The following is a 19,385-nucleotide window of genomic DNA, read 5'->3' as shown; positions in this document are numbered from 1 at the left end:
TTAGCAATTGATTTCAAAGCTTTTAGCAATTCCATACTGTTTGTTGTACCTCTTAGATTATCTTATATTCTTATTTATACCTTGTTTATTATTAAACTCTTTTTTTATGTTCACATACATTATATTCTCAACTAGACTGAAAACTCAAGTCAGAAATAATATATTACACCATACTTCTTTGTATCTTCTACCTATAGTACCTGGTACAAGATTCTCAATAACTGCTGAAAGGTCTATGAATAAATGATAAATGAGTATTAATGTATGTTGCAGATAAATATATGGAAAGTATTTACTGGTATTCAGCTATGTACCAAGCACCAAACTGGGTATTAGGAGATTGAGACTAATTGAGTATAATACCTGGCTTGAAGAAGCTTACAAACCCAATATGGGAGAAGACATAATAAATTAATAGTATGGGTATTATTTTACTGAAAAAGGACCTGGGCATGGAAAGATTGTATATTTAAAGCCCTGAATAACATATTCAGAAATTAGTTGTGATTTTTTTTGTTATTTTATCTGAATCATATTTAAAAGGCCTTTCTAGACCTTCAACCAGTAAAATTAATGAGATTCAAATAAGGTATGACATAAATGAGAATTGCTGGATCTTGATAAGTGTTAAATGTGGGTGATGGGCATATAGCCATCCATTTTACTGTTCCCTCTATTTTTTTATATGTTTGAAAACCTTCAGAACACAAATGAAAAATCAGAGATCACAAATAACATTAATAGAAAAGCCCCAATTACTTACGAAATAGAAACTGTGGTTTCAAAGCATGATTTTGTTTTCAGATTGAAGATGCTCAGGTTCAAGATAGTGGTCGTTATACTTGTGAGGCAACAAATGTTGCTGGAAAAACTGAGAAAAACTATAATGTCAACATTTGGGGTAAGTGGGATCAGCCCCTGTAAAGCAAATGATACAGCTTGTGGTTTAATCTTTGATTCTTTGTGTCAGTTCTTAAAATAACCAACCACGTAACTAAAATTGATCATAATACAGACATGGACACTAATTAATATGTTTAAATGATGCTGAACTGTCCTGAATATCAGCTTATATAATTAATTCAAGAGCAACTAGACAGATTTCCTGAACCTAAACATGTTGGTCACTGTAACTTTGATGTAGAACAGTTCTGCTCTCCTGCCTGATTAATATGCCTTTTAGCTTCTACAACTGAGATCCTCTAATGATTGAGTGTTCTCCATGAACAGAGAGTGTGTTGGTCAATTGAAAATAAATCAAAAGGCTAAATTGTGTATGTGAATTATATTTGTGTGAGAGAAAGAGAACACATGCACTTGTGGGTGGGAGACGGGATTACTCCGCTGACGAATGTGCAAAGCTATTCTCGTTTGAAGTTTTACTGTTACTAATTAAGATAATTCTTAGGAATAGTCACAACTTTTATATCACTGTAGCTGTCTGTTACACTATGTTTAAAAGTGTTCCCATTCCTACATATTCACATTTATTTTAAGTACTTCTTTAAATTCACTTATAACATATTAAGCTCTCTTAATTTTGATTGTATTTGTTTAAACTTTTTAATTTTTGACATAATAACCTGAAATTTACCTTTGATTATAAAAGTTAATTCAAAAACACATTTTAAAATAAAAATAGGTAGAGGAAGTAATCTAATTCCAATAGAGAATAAATATTTTATGTATAAAATGACTTGTTAATTATAAATCATTATTATCATTTTAAAAAATCTTGAGGAAAATTGTAAGAAATATTATCATTCACCTGTAAAAGGATTTACTTTTAAACAACAAAATTTACTATGCAGTACATTTATATTTACTACATATTTGTTATGTATCATTCACTTCTGTTCCTACCTCCTTCCATCCTTTTTCTCCCTTCATATTTCCTTTCTTTCCCTTCTCTTCTCATTTCTTTCAAATGGGGAAAATAGTTGTGTAACTCCCAATATGGACAACACTGAGCTGAGTCTTATCAAGTAAAGGTTGAAAAAAAGAAAAGAAAAGAAAAAGAAAAATTTGGAGTGATGATCAATTAGAAAGTGAGGTGAAGAATTCATTTTTAAAATGCTGTATTAGAGATGCCTGTAGACTGTTCATGTGAAGCTGTCCTCTATGCCATCAGAATTATGAGCCCATAGCTCAGGAGAAAGAAATAATAGTTAAAAATGTGAGGTTAGAGACATGAGTGTATACGTAGTAGTTGAGATCCCTTAGCGAGAATAAGAAGAATGTGTACAAAAGAGTACTGTATAGAATGACCCTCACATATCACATAAGAAGGGAGACAGAAAAAGAGACCCCCAAATGGGAAACTGAGAAGGAACAGTCAAAGAGGGAGGAGGAAAACTGGGTAAAGCTTGTGTCATGGAAACTAAGGACAATGGTGTTCCCAGAAGAACACGGACAACAAATAAGTTGGACGTGGTTAGATAGATGAGTGAATGAATGAATAATGGCACACATTGCAGAGAAGCCAAATGGGACATAAAATACAAAGTGTACTTTACAACTGAGTAGACCAATGCCTCTTAAAGAGGAAAGCAGGTCGCAGTCAATGTAAGAATGGATGATAGGGGAGAGAAAGTTGAGACCTCAAAAATTATTTATAGTGTGACTCAAGTGTTCTAGGTACTATGCCACATGTAGGCATAGAGAGCTTAAGAAGAAAGACAATGACACTGGTTACTGAGTTCAGTTTGGGGCAAGTTGAGTTTGACAGTGCCTCTAAGGCATCCAAGATGAGATGTTAAGTAGTCAGATATAGAAGTCCAGATCTCAGAGAGTATCTGCATTACAGGTACAGATTTGCAAGTATTTGTATTAATGGAAGCCATGGGAGTAGAGGAGGTGGAGTTTGGGTTGGAGATCATGAATTTATAGTGGTGACAATTTGTGTAGTTGTCATTTTCTTCTGTAGAATTTTCATCTGTGGCATAGGTGATGACAGAGTAAACTATAGGATTCATCCCAAGTAAGGGTATTGCCAAATAGGAAGAGCAATGGTGCCAGGCAGTTGAAAATATTGGCAGAGGACTAGCTGAAATTACTGATCATGAAATCTAAGTTGGATAGTGAAGTTGGCAAATAAAAGAATAAGCAGCTAGGTTGGGAGGCTTCTGAGAGATTTAAGGACTTGAGATTCAATTAGGTCATTGCATTGAGAATTGGGAATAGTTGAGTGAAAGAGCTATAAGGATAGAGCAGTTGTCAGAAAGTGGCCTAAATTTATAAATTAATAGGAGAAATGTTCTAGATGGTGAAAAGGATATGGCCTCTGATGGAGAACAGGATGAGCAGATCAAGGAACTGAGTAGCCAGGTGTTTAGACGTGTGGATATTGAGTTCATACAGAATGTGGCAGGTCTTCATGTCAAGAGAAAGGATAAAAACAAGTACCAAATTGTTCAGTGAATGGAGAAAGAATGACAGGTTCACAGATGGTGATAAGAAAAAAAGAAGTAAATGGGTGACATGAGCCTCAAAAGAATTGAGACTTTCATGGGGGTGTTTGAACAATGGCTGGAAGCAGCATTGGAGGTGGGGAGGATTCTCCCACTCCTCAACTCCCAGGAGCTTGGGAGAATAAGCATCTATCACGTGATAATACTGCAGCCAGGAAAGTGTCCCAAGGGAGAGTTCAACCAGCAAATGCAGACTCAGCCTCTTTGAGTAAAGTGTGGGTAGTCAGAATTCACTTTGAGGGTTCCAAGGAGAAGCTGGAGATCAATGGGGGAAGGCAGACTGTGCAGTCTAGGATAGGTAGCATGTCTGTTTCTCAGATCAAATTCCTTACCTCTGTTCTTTACTATATGTTATATGCCTGATGTCTTTCTATTCTGTTCAACATCTGAGGTATCAAAGCTGGAGAGGCACAAATGACTGGGTTAAATTTAAATTTGGTAAGTGTCATCATTTCTTTTGGTGCAAGATGTCTAAATATCTAGACTGTATCTCCTTTTTATATCACTCTGAGTATTTTGATAATTAAGTTTCTATCTGTGAAAATGGGAAGTCTGCTATTAGGTATTTATTCTAGGTCTTACTGTTGACTTTTAATGTGGTGTTGATATGTCAACCTCAAGTGCTAAATTATTTACTTGTACCATTTGAGTGGGAACCTTTTTTATTTTTACATGCAAAGTGTTAGGGAAATTTTATATTTGAGTGTAAAATAGTATTTTTCCTTTTTTTAATCTTTCAGTACCACCGAATATTTATGGTTCTGATGAACTTGCTCAACTTACAGTCATTGAAGGGCATCTTACTAGTCTATTGTGTGAATCAAGTGGTATTCCACCCCCAAATCTCATTTGGAAGAAGAAAGGTCAGTTTTCATCCTTTGACATTTATAAAATTAAATATAAATATTAAGTGAATTTATATTTTGTTTGAGAAACATGCCAACAAACTTTCTTACGGTTTGCACGCGAAAATACTAGACAGCAGAATTGCTTTGTGTTAAATGTGCCATATGCGATACTTCTACAGTATCAACCTGAAAATTGTCAGTTTTGAGACTCACTGCTCCCAAGAAGAAATTAATTTTCTCCATTAACTCTTTTTTAATCAAATGTATGGTAGGGCAGCTATAATGATCAAGAATCCACCATTCAATGAACTATTTCTTTCTTCTTTAAAATAGGTTTAAAATTTTTCTCTTTTTTTAAAGCAAACATTTTTGCTGTATTTGTGACAGTTTTGTAATGTACGTTAAGATTGAATTGTGCAGTTGAACAGATTTTTAGTTATTCATCAACAAATATCTGTTTCCATTAAGTATCAGATTATCTAAATTTTTAGCTGATCTAAAAAATAATTTTTGTTTTACTTAAAGATTTTATTTTGTTTATTTTACTAAGTATGTTTTCTTTTAAATGCAATATTGATTGAAAGAAAAATTTGCAGAAGATAGTCTTCTCTTCATCTTCCTCCTCCTCCTTTTTGCATAGATTATTATACAGTGTCCTCTGCCTTTTAAGTATGTGAACTAGGAAGTAAATAAATATGTATATATACTCATTAGAGTATATACACAAAACGCCTTAATTTATGCTTCACATTCTGCCCCTTGGTTTTCTTTGCAGGCTCCCCAGTGCTGGCTGATTCTGCAGGGCGAGTCAGAACTTTATCTGGAGGCAGGCAGTTGCAGATTTCAATTGCAGAAGAATCTGATGCAGGGCTCTATACCTGTGTGGCATCAAATGTTGCTGGAACAGCAAAGAAAGACTACAGTCTGCAAGTTTACAGTAAGTTATTAGTTAGCCAGGCTTTGGCACAATTTTTTTAAAAAAACCTCTCCATCCTTCCCTTTTACTTTTTCTTCATATCTTTAAGAGTCATTCAAAGTAGTATGGTTATAGTATGCAATTGTCCCTCCATATCCACAGATTCTACATCCATGGATTCAACCAAGTGCAGATTGAAAAATATTTTTAAAAAATCCAAAAAGTTACAAAAAGCAAAAATTGAATTTCCACGCACCAGACAACTGTTTACATAGCATTTACATTGTATTTACAACTATTTACACAGTATTCACATTGTATTAAGTATTATAACTAATCTAGTGATGATTTAAAGTATAAGGGAGAATGTACATAGGTTATATGCAAATACTATGCCATTTTATATAGAATGGACTTGAGCATTTTGGTATCTGAGGGCGTCCTGGAACCAGTCCCCTGTGGATACCCAGGGACAACTATACCTTTCATAAGACCCACAAATTTTAATTGTGCTGACATAATAAAGAGAGTAATTACTTATTTCTAGCTGTTATTTATTCAGTAATACAGCTGAACATCTGCATCAGCTTGCTGCTGGCAGATATATCAATGTGCCTGTAATTTTTGGGGGGCAGGATAGTGTACGTGCGGAATGGAGAAGATGGCATTGTACCATAGGGTATATTTACAATATGTAAAAATATCTCATCGTAAAGAATATTTAACTTATATAAGATTTTAAAGTATTTAAAATATTTACATTACCTCATTTAACCTTTACATAGCTGTGGTATGAGACAAAAATATTGCCTCAAAAATGTATGTGGAAACTTAAGCCCAGAGAGGTTTCCATGACCAGCTGAGGTCACATGGCTTGTATGTGACAGGATTGGCCCTGGAACACAGGATTACTAACACTGGTCCATTTTCTTTCCCACACACATGTGTATTTGAGTTGGTTTAATCTTCTTTCTTGGAATCAGTATCCACTAGGTGAATTTAGCTGTACATTTACAGAATCACTGGCCATCAGTGGCTTAAACAAATAGAGGTTTATTTTCTCACGTAATGAGAAGCCTGAGGCCGACAGTCACTGGAGTTGGTCAGCACCTTACTCTTATCAGGACAGGAGATCTAGGATCCTCCTGGTCCTGCCTTTGTTATCTCAAGATGGTTGCTGCATTTGTAGTATCAAGTCCACATTGAAGGCAGTGTGGGAAGGGGAAGGAATGGTATCTTTCTCTTTTAGCAGGAGAGCAAAAAATTTCCCAAACCCACCCCCTCACCTCACCCCCGCCAGCAGACCTCCATTTAGACTTTTTAGGTCTACAGTGATTCGTGAGGTAACCTCAATTTCCAAAGAAGACTGAGAAAGTCTCAGCTTTTCCAACTCCTCTAGTGAAAGGAAGAAAGGAATTGGTAACAGACGTTAGGTCATGAGCTAGGCTGTCATATCTACTTTAAAATTAGTACTAGAAGACTTCCCTGGGTTAGAGCTACAAATGATAATTCAAATAGTTGTATAACTTCTCAAAAGCAGGGAAAGTAGCTAATGCAGTATTCTTTCCTTACTATATTGATAGCTTTATTTTAGTTACGAACCCATTTAGGTACATTGGAGAAGAATTCTACCTCTCAGTACAGCAATGCCATGTCTATTAGTCCTGGGTCTTTTCTTTAGTAGCTAATTTTTTGACATCAAAAATGAATTTAGTGTGTTTTGTCATATTATTCCTAGATATTTGTTTTTATGTTATTGTGCTTAGTAGGTTTTCTTTAATTTCATTTTGTAATGGTTGGTTTCATGAAGACCTAAATGTTTTCAGTGGGTATATTCGATTATAGCATGGTGAGTGACCTTTATACTTTTCTGAATTTCGTGATTTTTGTTTTGCTGTAAATTTGTACTGCTTGTATGACCACAAGAAACAATAAAACATTTTCTTTCAAAAAAAGAATTTAACTTTGCCTGATGAAAATTCTTATATAAGACTTAAGGCAAACATTTCCTATTCTTTTCTTTTTTTTCCCAGTTCGACCAACTATAGCCAACAGTGGCAACCACCCTACTGAAATCATCGTAACTCGAGGGAAGAGCATTTCCTTAGAGTGTGAGGTGGAGGGTATTCCTCAACCGACAGTGACCTGGATGAAAGAGGGCCGCCCTTTGACTAAGGGAAGGGGAATGGAAGTAACGGATGAAGGTCATATCCTTCAGCTGAAGAATGTCCACGTGTCTGACACAGGCCGTTATGTGTGTGTTGCTGTGAATATAGCAGGAATGACTGACAGAAAATATGACTTAAGTGTACACAGTAAGTATAAACAGGCTCAATAGGTCTATTCACTGGCTGATATAATCTATAGCCTCCTGGATGGGAGATATAGGCCTCAAGTGTTGAGTCTTTTATTTATAGTCGATTATTTTCTACATTTGCACCACTTCTTTAGATCAGTCTCATCACTCATCCTACTATGCCTGACCTTCCATATCTTACCTTGGTGAAATAAGCATATATTGGATATTCTTTTAGGAAAGCACATAGTAAAGTAGATAATTATCTTCTTCAAGTACTTTTGATCCAGTGCTATCCCAAGTAATATTCCATGATTCTATGTTTTCCACATTAGCTGACTTGGCTAGTGTAAGTCTAGGTTCCTTAGAGCTTACTGACTGAGCATCAGATGGGCATAAGTTGTGCTGAAGTCAGCTTTAAAATTCTAAGTAATGAACAGTAAATGTCCATAGGAATGGACCAAACATACAGGTACTCAAGGACACCTATTTGTATGCATACAATTTGAATTGCATTTTTAAAATCTATAGAAACAATGGTAAATCTAATAGACATGGTCTTGTAACTTAAATCCAGTTAGAACATGCACAAAGTCCAGTATTAATATCTTGTAGTTTGCAGCCAATGTGTAAACCAAAGCTAAAGACTGAAAAGGAATCAGTCCTATGTATCGTTTTGTTAGATTGTGGTTTTTTCATTCTTTTTAACAGGTGCTTACTATTTCATTATTTGAATGTTTCATACTTTATTTGATCAGTTCTCTAGGGAGGGACATTTAGGTTAGTTGTATTAACAAGAATTTCTGTCATAAAATTTCCTAGGCAAGACTGATGTTGAGAAATCAAGGTCTCAGATTATGCTAAATTCCAGTTGGCTCAATCTTCCATGTACTTCAATTCTGCAAGACCATTGAAAGTGGAGGGTGTCACTGGCCCTTCTCTGTGCAGGAAGAAAACATGATGGAGGGGTAACTTTCCATGGGGCTAATGAGGGACATAGAGGCACTCAAGGCCTCTGTGTAGCCTTGTTTTATCTATGTTCCAGTGCTGGCTTAATTGGGTTTTAACACTGGTTCTCCTCTGACCCAGCCCTTGCACTTGTCCAGGCCTGTTGGGTCAATGTGACTTGTCACTCTATCCTCAGACTATCCTGATTCCACTCTGCTCATTGCCCAAACCCGTCTTCTCAACCCACTTTGTGTGGCTCACATTTTTGCATTCACAATGCATATTTGACCCCGAGGAGCTGGTCACTCAGTCTTTTCTAGGCTTCTGGAACTGCCCCACCCCTGCCCCTCTTGGTTGTTCTCTAACTCTCAGCCAACTCCTTCCTCTCAACCTCTCTTATTGTTTCCCCCTACTCTTCCAGCCTGTAGTGTTAGAATGCCCCAAGGCTCTGAAATGGGCAATACCTGCTTCTCTCTCCACACTCTCTCATGGGTGATTGTGCCAATCCCACCCCCTAATGTGATTGAGCAAGGAAAACACCCAGGAATCATCCTTGACTCCTCTTTTTCTCATATCCGGTGTCACTAAGTCCCATCAACTCTACTCCTCCTATTCTAGTTGAAACCACATTTGTCTCCATGAGCTGGACTGGGGTGAAAATAAGGAAAAAACCAGCAAGGAAACAACTAGCCCAAGGAACAAAAATGTGGTTAGTATAGATAACATGAAAGCTGGTGTGTTTCAGGAGGTTTTGAGCTTCTAATTTGTTTGATTGTTTTTAATTTTTAATACTAGAATTATTTGTTAGAAAATTCTGCCTATAAGAAAGTCATGAATCCATATTACCAGAAAAGATGAGTGACTCACAGAAAATCATTCACCACTATTAGAATAACAATATGAAAGTCATTTGGGGGCTTCCCTGGTGGTCCAGTGGTAAAGAATCCACCTTCCAATGCAGCAGATGCAGGTTTGATCCCTGGTCAGGGAACTAAGATCCCACATGCCGTGGGGCAACTAAGCCCACACGCCACAACTACTGAGTCCGGGCACCTCAACTAGAGAAGCCCACATGCCGCAAACTACAGAGCCCACACGCTCTGGAGCCCGCGCACCACAACTACAGAGCCCACATACCCTGGAGCCCGCGCACCACAACTAGAGAGAGAAATCCCGCACGCCACAACTAGAGAGAAGCTCGCATGCTGCAATGAAGAGCCCGAGTGCTGCAACTAAGACCCAACGCAGCCAAAAATAAATAAATAAAATAAATAAATTTTTTTTTTTTTAAAAAGTCATATGTTGCTGTTAGTGAGGAAGAAGCGACATTTTTACTTCCAGGAGTGTTGTCATCGTCGTCGTCATCATCATCATCATCATCATCTTATTGTTGTGACTGCTTATTTTGCTTACTGTTGACTAGAAAATGGAAGCCTTATTTTTAAGAATAAGCTGTTTAGAATTTGGTGTTTGTTACATACTAGCCACCCTCCTTTCCATTTCTTGTTTGTTTTGTTTTGTCTTACAGCACCTCCAAGCATCATAGGAAACCACAGGACACCTGAAAATATCAGTGTGGTGGAAAAAAACTCAGTGTCCCTAACTTGTGAAGCTTCAGGAATTCCCCTGCCTTCAATTGCCTGGCTTAAAGATGGGTGGCCTGTCAACTTTAGCAGTTCTCTGAGAATTCTCTCAGGTATTAGAAATTCTTGTAGCCTGGTAATCTGATTAGCTTCCTGTGGCCACAGTTTCTCCTTAATTTCTCATAACTCCATGTCTTATTTTTTTCTTTATGATCTAGCTGCTTACTATAATACCCACTGATCATATTAAGAAAAAAATTTAGGACATCAGAAGCTATATGACAATGGGGGAAATCTCTAAATATCTCTATATCCTTTTGACAAAGAAATCTTGGCACTCACTTATTACTTAAATCATGGGGATGTCAGAGCATTCATGCTGGAATGAGTACCAACCAATCTGAAAAGTGAAGAATGAAAAGAAATACTTGAAGCCAGAGCCTAGAGTGAATAATGTTATATAACATATCTCTATAACCACGAGTTTGAATTTTTTCACAACTCTAATCTGAGTGAGATTTATATTTCCAAGATAGAATAGTTTCAAGTGAGCTAAGATTTTATCATTATTGTAAAAAAGATATTCCTCTTATTCCTTATCTAATTATGTAGGAAAATCTATTAGCTTATTCTTTATGGATCAGTGTAAGTGTCGAGAGAGGTGTCTAGGGGCATGCCACAGGAATCTGCGCTTGGCCCCTTTCAGTAATAAATTGGGTACAGACTAAGAAAATAATCTCGCCAAGTTTATGGGTAATAAAAAGCTTGGATATTTAGAAGAATACCTAATGTGTTGAATGAAGGCATCCAAATTCAAACACACCTCACTCTGGAACTTTTGAATTAAACCTAACAAAATGAAAGTTAAGTAAACTCCTGCACTCACATTCAAAAACCAATGGTGAAAATTAGGGTGAGATACAGCTTCAGAATTCTTCATATGAAAAGATCTCTGAATTGGTTTGGTTATTGAGTATGCATTAACAGTATAATGTGTTTATCATGAAAACAGATGCAATGTTTTGCCACATGAATAAAATATATTTTCACCAATAAAACAAGTAAAACACCAGTTGTATTGTGGATTTAACTTACTCATTAGGAAGACTAGAAGAAGGATTTATTGACAGTATTTTCGAAGGAGGATAACCATGGTGGCAAATGATTGCAAAGTAAACTATGCGTCCGATTCTATTTAACCTGAAAAAATAAACCCTGTGCAACTCATGACAACATAGTGAAAATTACATTTAAATACTTGCAGAGCCATGGCGTAGAAAAGATTATGTTGGTTCCGTCTAGTTCCAGAGGTTAAAAGTAATACCAGTGTATGGAATATTCTAGGGACAGATTTGGGTCTGAATACAAACAACTTTAAAAGATATTTGTATTGTTGAAAATCAAGATGAGCTATTTTAAGAGGTAACAAGCTCCCTGCCCCTAAATTTGTTCAAAGTTTAAATTCTCACTTTTGAAGGCTTTTTCAGAAAAGATACTTTGCTAGTATTTGAATTAGGTCTAAATAGTGTAAGGTCCCTCTGTTTCTTCAAGATCTTGGTCTGTAAATGATAGGGGCTTAATGAGGAATATACATTGCTATAATTATTATATCTATTGCCTATAATACTAGATTTATAACCTCAGGCAAGTTTCTTAACTTTGCTAACTTCAGTTCTTCACTTGTAAAGTGAGGATACTAGTGGTATTTGCCTGTTAGGGGGTTTTGTAAAGATGAGTTAATATGTGTAAAGCAGCTAACACAGTGCCTGCTTATATCCTAAGCATCCAATACATGTTTGTTGTTATTTGCCATAGACAACCTGGTAAAAGATTTGGGTCTCCCTCTCCTAGGAAGCTTTCCTATGTCCTATAATGCTTTCATTTTTGAAGGACTGCCTGCCTCTGTTGATCTTAAGGAATGCATACTGATGTCAAAGATATCATTGCAGTTTGGTTGCCAAAAACCTGAACACATTATCTTCTTCTCTTATAATCATCCTCATATTATTGTTTTTTTTTTAATTATCAATTGCTGAAAAAGTAGGAACTCTTTTTAAATATAATAACTACATCAGGGCTCCTGGAAATGAAAAAGGCAAGATAAAATGAGGTACTCTGGCTTATTATAGATCCACAGGAGTAGTGTTTTGGTTTTATTGTATAGTTTTGTTTTGCTTGACTAGCAGCTGGAGATCCCTGAGCGAATACATTAAATGTACTTCACCTTGTGGCGCTGCCAGAAGAGTCATTCAGTTTTACAATCTGAACATGTGTGTTGTGCAATCGATGACTGAGAATCAGATGAATGGCGTATGACTCGCTTGTTCCTTGATTGGCTGCACATTTCTGTTTCATTAAGATTAGTCCTCCTGAGACGTTAAGTCAAGCTTTTCTAAAAGAAGTACTTTGTTGAAGGCCCTATCATTGTTATGAAGTTATCTGCCAAGAACAGATAGCTGCTATAAAAGTTTAATAGGTACGAGAAATGTCTCCATCTAAGTATAATTTACTGTCCAACCCTTTTTTGTCTTTCACTGCAATAAGGGAGAGGACCAGGAAACAAAGAGAAAGGAAAGATCATGAGATTTATGAGGTTGAGGTTTGCAGAGCCAGCAATGACTCATAAATGTTGTATTTTTTTAATATCTCTCAACTGGAATCATATTATGGTCTCACTAATCTGAAGTAGCAGTGAGTGCTTTTGAATCCTTTCCTAATTAACATAAGTTTTTTGACATGTTTAGGGAATTTCTGTATTCAACTTTGCTTACTTAAATTCAACTGGGGAAAAAGACTGAATCTGGGTAATCAGTTTTGTCTGTCTAAATAAGATACTACTAAGTTCACCTTTTATTGGTTTAAGGATGAGTAGGTTGCTTATAGGTAAAGCTCAATGAGGCCTTGTGTTTATAAAAACGTAAAGCAGATAGAAACTCCTGATAAATTCAGATCCAGGTGAATAATTTACATGAAAATTTTATGTTTAACCATTTCAATTTTTTTAGTTCAAATTCAGGGTACTAAGCAAAAATACACGGAGTGGAAAATTATTACAAAACCTAAGAAATGACTTACACTTTTTTTTAACATCTTTATTGGAGTGTAATTGCTTTACAATGGTGTTAGTTTCTGCTGTATAACAAAGTGAATCAGCTATACATATATATATATATATATCCCCATATCCCCTCCCTCTTGCGTCTCCCTCCCACCCTCCCTATCCCACCCCTCTAGGTGGTCACAAAGCACCGAGCTGATCTCCCTGTGCTATGTGGCTGCTTCCCACTAGCTTTCTATTTTGCATTTGGTAGTGTATATATGTCCATGCCACTCTCTCACTTCGTCCCAGCTTACCCTTCCCCCTCCCCGTGTCCTCAAGGACTCTACTCTCTCAGTGTGTCTCTTTGTTCTCTGCCAGCTTTGTTTCAGTCTCATCTGCTGGCTCCTCTTCGTTGGTCCTTAAGAGGAGTTTTCCTCCAACTTACACCCTTCAGCATATCAGAGTTTCATTCCCAGTCTACCAGAATCTTTCTTCATTACATAGAAGTTCAAAATATAAAGAGGAACAAAATCAGAGTCATGCTAATGAACAAAGTGACCATCATAAACTTTGATATAAATAGTTCTAGAATTCCATGAAACTCAATTGAAAACTGGTAGTCAGTCTTCATGGTTTCATTCATCCCTTGTATATTGACGTCATCCCAATCTGGGTCGTTGGCTTAGTCCTCTTTCTAACGTTCCCATTTCATGTGTTCCACGGCAAACTGGGAATCTTTTCGTAAACATCCTGTCACAGTTGTTTTTCTAAAGCACGAATCAGATCATGACTTTTTTGTGTACGTACTTCCATAGCCTTTAGTGAACGCAATAAAGTCAAAATTCCTTAGCATAGCATTCGAAGGCCCACAGAATCTGGTCATACTCCAACTAGTCTCATCTCTCACTGTTTTCTCCGCCTGTTCTGTTTTAGGTGCCACACCTCACATCTGCTTTCTACCTCTAGATCCTCATTCATTCTCTACCTACAGCGGTGTCTCTTAACTCCTCTCTGTGTTAAAGAATACTTACCTTTCGAGATTATGTTCAAACAATACCTCTGTGAAACTCCATTTCTTACTTGCCGTCACCTAGGTTTGTATTAACTTTTTTTATCCATTAAATCGGAAATTTCTTCTGAATTGTCTATTCTGCTTCGTATAGCCTTAAAACGTGATATTTTTAAAAAGCTTGACATAAATGCATTTTAAAGGCCTTTGAAGTGAATTGATTAAATTTTCCTGAAATTCAGCACTACACGGCAAGCTTGTAAAGTTACAGATTTATCTTTGCGTCATCTGGTGGTTTGCTTCTCCAGGAGGAAGGACTCTGCGGTTGATGCAGACCAGAATGGAAGATGCTGGCCAGTATACTTGTGTTGTAAGGAATGCAGCTGGTGAAGAAAGAAAAACCTTTGGGCTTTCAGTATTAGGTATTTATATAACTTACAATATCTAGACAAAATAAAATTGTCTTAAATACATTCTGGAAGCAGAGTTAAAATCTATCTGCAGCTTGAACTTACATTTATGTATTCTTTGGCCCCTGGACTGTCACTCTTGGCAAGAATTCAATGTTAGAATGGTTTGTACGTAATCAGTTGGATTAAAATGGCTGAAATGCCATGTCTTATCAGTTCACAATTGTTCAACAGTGTTCTAAGGCTCTGATAACTTGTTTAATGTGAGTGCTTCTCAGAGTTATAGAGGGAGAAATAAGTGTCTGATAGATTTTGTTACTCATTGACTTGTTGACATATTTATCCAGATTTTATGATTTACATACAATAAAATTCATTATAATTGAATTTATGACACATAACTTTATAGTATATCTTAGAATTGATCAAACAATATAGTAACATTATTCTAGTAAACAAATAATAATGAGAATTTGGAGGGACTGTTTTAAAGGGTACAGCCTAATAAAAAATATGGAAATAGATGCCTATAAATAACCACTCTGCTGTTAGAACTGTTACTTTTTCTGTCTTTTTTTTTCTTTTTTTTTTTAGTACCACCTCACATTGTGGGTGAAAATACATTTGAAGATGTGAAGGTAAAAGAGAAACAGAGTGTTGCATTGACTTGTGAAGTGACAGGTAAGGGGCTCAGCTCTTGCATTTCTGCTCAAACTCACTGGTTATTCACTGCCTCCACTTATCTCTTAGTTGAGAAAAATCAAGCATTTGACATTGAATTCTAGCCCAGTATAGATGGTAGAAGTATAGAAGGAAACCTTTCAGATTCTGTGGAGATAAAAAGGAGATTCCTACACTGAAAAAAGGAAGGAAGGAAGGAAGGAGAGAGGGAGTAGGGGAGGAAGGAAAGCAAGGAAGAGAGAGAGACAGAAAAAGACACATTAGTCTTTTCTTTCAACTCTGTAAATTATTCTTTCTTTTTTTTAATCCTGTTCCTACTTGTGGGTAAGATTTCCTGTCCCACCTCCTCTTATTTTTTCTTTCCTTCCCTATGTTTGTACCTTCCTTTCCTTTTTACTGTTTTCTTAAATTTTATTTCAAAGAAATAGGAATTTTGGTGAAAGTACAGCATCACTGATAGTGAGAATTACCCAAGATCAAAATTGTCACCTTTTGTAAACATGTTTGCATATTACAAAGGAAATGGAGAAGACTAAAAATAAAAATGAAAATTCTAAAACCAATTTCACTGGCTTTACCAGTGAATCATTGTGTTGCATGTAATAAAAATAAACAAATCTCTAAGAGAATGTGTTCAAGACTGTCTTTTTAGTAAAGGCACAGCCTTGCAGTTTTAATGGAACGACTAGAACAGTCCATACATTTTATAGAAAGCAAGCATTTTAAGGAAGATTCAATTAATTTCTTATTTCGTTGTTTACATGCCTTGCATGAGCAATACATTTAAGTAAGCAAGGAAATACTTTCATTTTAAGAAAGACAGTTATAAAAAGTTTCACATATACTATTACTTAACCTGTTTTCTTTTTTTTCTTGCAATGATGTGGTAACAACTATTGCATAGAGAACAGCTGCCTAAATTTTGTAGCATCCCATTTTGAGCCTTCCAGTTTTTTTTTTTAACATTGACATTTGGTTTTTTAAGATATTTCTTTTTTATTCTTTCTTTCAGTTTCATTGAGATATAATTGACATATAATATTGCATAAGTTTAAGGTGATTATACACACACACACACACTCACACACACACACAAAATGATCACCACAATGTTTAGCTAACATCCATCACTGCACATAGCTACACAACTTTTTTTCTTGTAATTAGAACTTTTAAAATCTACTCTCTTAGCAGCTTTCAATTACACAATATGGTATTGTTAACTGTAATCACAATTATCATCTTATAACTGGAACTTTGTGCCTTCCGACCACCTTCACTCATTGCCCCACCTCTAACCTCCTACCTCTATAACCACTAATGGGTTCTCAGTTTCTATGAGTTTGGTTTTATTAGATTTGATGTATAAGTGAGAACATACAGTATGTCTTTCTCTGTCTGACTTATTTCACTTAGTATAATATCCTCGAGGTTTATCTGTGTTGTCACAAATGATAGGATTTCCTTCTTTTTTCATGGCTAGATAATATTAAATTATATATATATATAGTAAATAATATTAGTATTATATGTTGTATAGTAATATTTAGTATTTAATAATAATATTAAATTATATGTATAGTTTTATATATGTCACATTTTCTTTATCCAGTCATCTATCTATGGACACTTAGGCTGTTTCCATGTCTTGGCTATTGTGAATAATGCTGCAGTGAACATGGGAGTGCAGATGTCTCTTTGAGATAGTGATTTCGTTTTCTTCGGATATATGCCTAGAAGTAGAATTGCTGCACATATGGTAGTTCTATTTTTAGTTTTTTGAGCAACCTTGATACTGTTTTCCATAGGGGCTATACCAATTTACATTCCCTCCAAAGGTGCACAAGGGTTCCCTTTTTTCCACATCCTCATCAACCCTTGTCAGCTCCTGTATTTTTGATAATAGCTATTCTAACAGGTGTGAGGTGATATCTCATTGTGGTTTTGATTTGGATTTCCTGGATGATTAGTGATGCTGAATAGCTTGTCTTGTACCTGTCAGCCATTTGAATATCTTCTTTGGAAAAATGTCTATTCAGGTCCTTTGCCATTTTTTTAATTGAATCCTTTGTGTGTGTGTATGTGTGTGTGTGTGTGTGTGTGTGTGTGTGTTTGCTATTGAGTTATATGAGTTCCTTACATATTTTGGATATTAACCCCCTTATCAGATAGTGTTTTGCAAATATTTTTTACCATTTTGTAGGTTGCCATTTAATTTTGTTGATGTTTTCTTTTGCTGTATAGAGCCTTTTAGTTGATGTAGGCCCATTTGTTTTTGCTTTCGTTGCTTATGCTTTTGGTGTCATATCACAGAAATCATTGCCAAGACCAATGTCAAGGAGATTTGTCCCTATGTTTTCTTTTTTTTTTTTAATTTCAGCTGCTTTTTAAAAAATTTTTATTATTTTATTTATTTTTTCATGTTTATTTTTAATTCATTTTTATTTTTATTTATTTATTTTATTTTTGTTGCATTGGGTCTTCGTTTCTGTGTGCAGGCTTTCTCTAGTTGTGTTGAGCGGGGTCTTCTCTTGTTGTGGAGCACAGGCTCTAGGTGCTCACGCTTCAATAGTTGCAGCATGTGGGCTCAGTAGTTGTGACTCACGGGCTCTAGAATGCTGGCTCAGTAGTTGTGGCTCACGAGCTTAGCAGCTCCGCAGCATGTGGGATCTTCATGGACCAGGAATCGAACCCATGTCCCCTGCATTGGCAGGCGGATTCTTAACCACTGGGTCACCAGGGAAGTCCCTGTCCCTCTGTTTTCTTTCAGGAGTTTTATGGTTTCAGGTCTTATATTTAAGCCTTTGATACATTTCAAGTTAATTTTTGTGACTGATGTAAGACACGGGTCTAGTTTCCTTCTTTTGCATGTGAATATCCAATTTTCTCACTGCCATTTATTGAAGAGACGGTCTTTTTCCATTGAGTATTCTTGACCCTCTTGACTAATATTAGTTGATCGTATATGCATGGGTTTATTTCTATGCTTATGATTCTGTTCCATTGGTATATGTGTCTTTTTTGTGGCAGTACCCTACTGTTTTGATTACTGTAGCTTTGTAATGTAGTTTGAAGTCAGGACATGTGATGCCTCCAGCTCTTCTTTCTCAGGATTGCCTTGGCTATTCAGTGTCTTTTGTGATTCCAAACAAATTTTAAGATTTTTTTTTTTCCATTTCTGTAAAAAATGCCATTGGAATCTTCATAGAGATTGCACTGAACCTATAAATAGCTTTGGGTAATATGGACATTTTAACAATATTAATTCTTTCAATCCATGAACACAAGATATCTTTCCGTTTATTTGTGTCTTCTTTTATTTATTTCATCAGCGTCTTATAGTTTTTAATGTAGAGATCTTTCACCTCCTTGGTTAGATTTATTCCTAAGTATTTTTTTTTTGATGCTATTGTAAATGAGTTTTTTGTAAATTTCTTTTTCAGATCATTTGTTGTTAGTGTATAAAAATGTAGTGATTTTTTTATGTTGATTTTGTATCTGAAACTTTATTGAATTTGTTGATTAAAGCAAACAGTTTTTGGGTGGAGTCTTTAGGACTTTCTATATAAATAATCATGTCATCTACAAATAGAGAGAACTTTACTTCTTCCTTTCCAATTCTGATGCCTTTTATTTCTTTTTCTTGCCTCATTGTCTGGCTAGGACTTCCAATAATGTGTTGAATAGGAATGATGAGAGTGGGCACCCTCATCTTGTTCTTGATCTTAAAAAACTTTCAATCTTTCAGTACTCAGTACGATGTTAGCTGCAGATTTGTCATATGGCCTTTATTATGTTGAGGAATGTTCCTTCTGTATAGAATTTGTTGAGATTTTTTATCATGAATAGATGTTGAATTTGGTCAAGTGCTTCTCTGCATCTATTGAGATGAGCATATGATTTTTATCTTTCATTCTATTGATATAATGTATTATATTGATTTGTGTATCTTGAACCATCCTTGCATCCCAGAGATGAATACCATTTGATCATGGTGTATGATCCTTTCAATTTGATGCTGAATTCAGTTTTCTAGTATTTTCTGAGAATTTTGTATTTATATTCATCAGGGATGTTGGCCTGTAGTTTTCTTTTCTTGTGGTGTCCTTACCTGACTTGGGTGTCAGGGTAATGCTGGCCTTGTAAAATGAGTTTGGGAATGTTCCCTTGTCAATTTTTTGAAA

At 35.8% G+C, this 19,385-nt stretch overlaps 1 protein-coding gene across 8 annotated transcripts in view; it reads left to right on the top strand.

Moving 5' to 3' along the window:
* Positions 1-19,385, top strand: part of HMCN1 (hemicentin 1) — a 507,647-nt gene that overhangs the window by 325,725 nt on the left and 162,537 nt on the right. For all 8 annotated transcript variants that reach the window (XR_014266656.1, XM_082472452.1, XM_082472453.1 and 5 more), the window contains 7 exons: positions 805-901; positions 4,211-4,333; positions 5,094-5,255; positions 7,268-7,549; positions 10,007-10,174; positions 14,419-14,532; positions 15,115-15,201. Coding sequence is in view for 7 of the 8 variants with exons in the window: in XM_082472452.1 (XP_082328578.1) it covers positions 805-901; positions 4,211-4,333; positions 5,094-5,255; positions 7,268-7,549; positions 10,007-10,174; positions 14,419-14,532; positions 15,115-15,201 (1,033 nt within the window). In the remaining variant the exon portion in view is untranslated. The remainder of the gene's footprint in view (positions 1-804; positions 902-4,210; positions 4,334-5,093; positions 5,256-7,267; positions 7,550-10,006; positions 10,175-14,418; positions 14,533-15,114; positions 15,202-19,385) is intronic.

The sequence above is a fragment of the Balaenoptera physalus genome (assembly GCF_965194825.1).
Source record: "Balaenoptera physalus genome assembly, chromosome: 1".
Lineage (NCBI taxonomy): Eukaryota > Metazoa > Chordata > Mammalia > Artiodactyla > Balaenopteridae > Balaenoptera > Balaenoptera physalus.
This window is presented reverse-complemented; position numbering and strand designations above follow the sequence as displayed.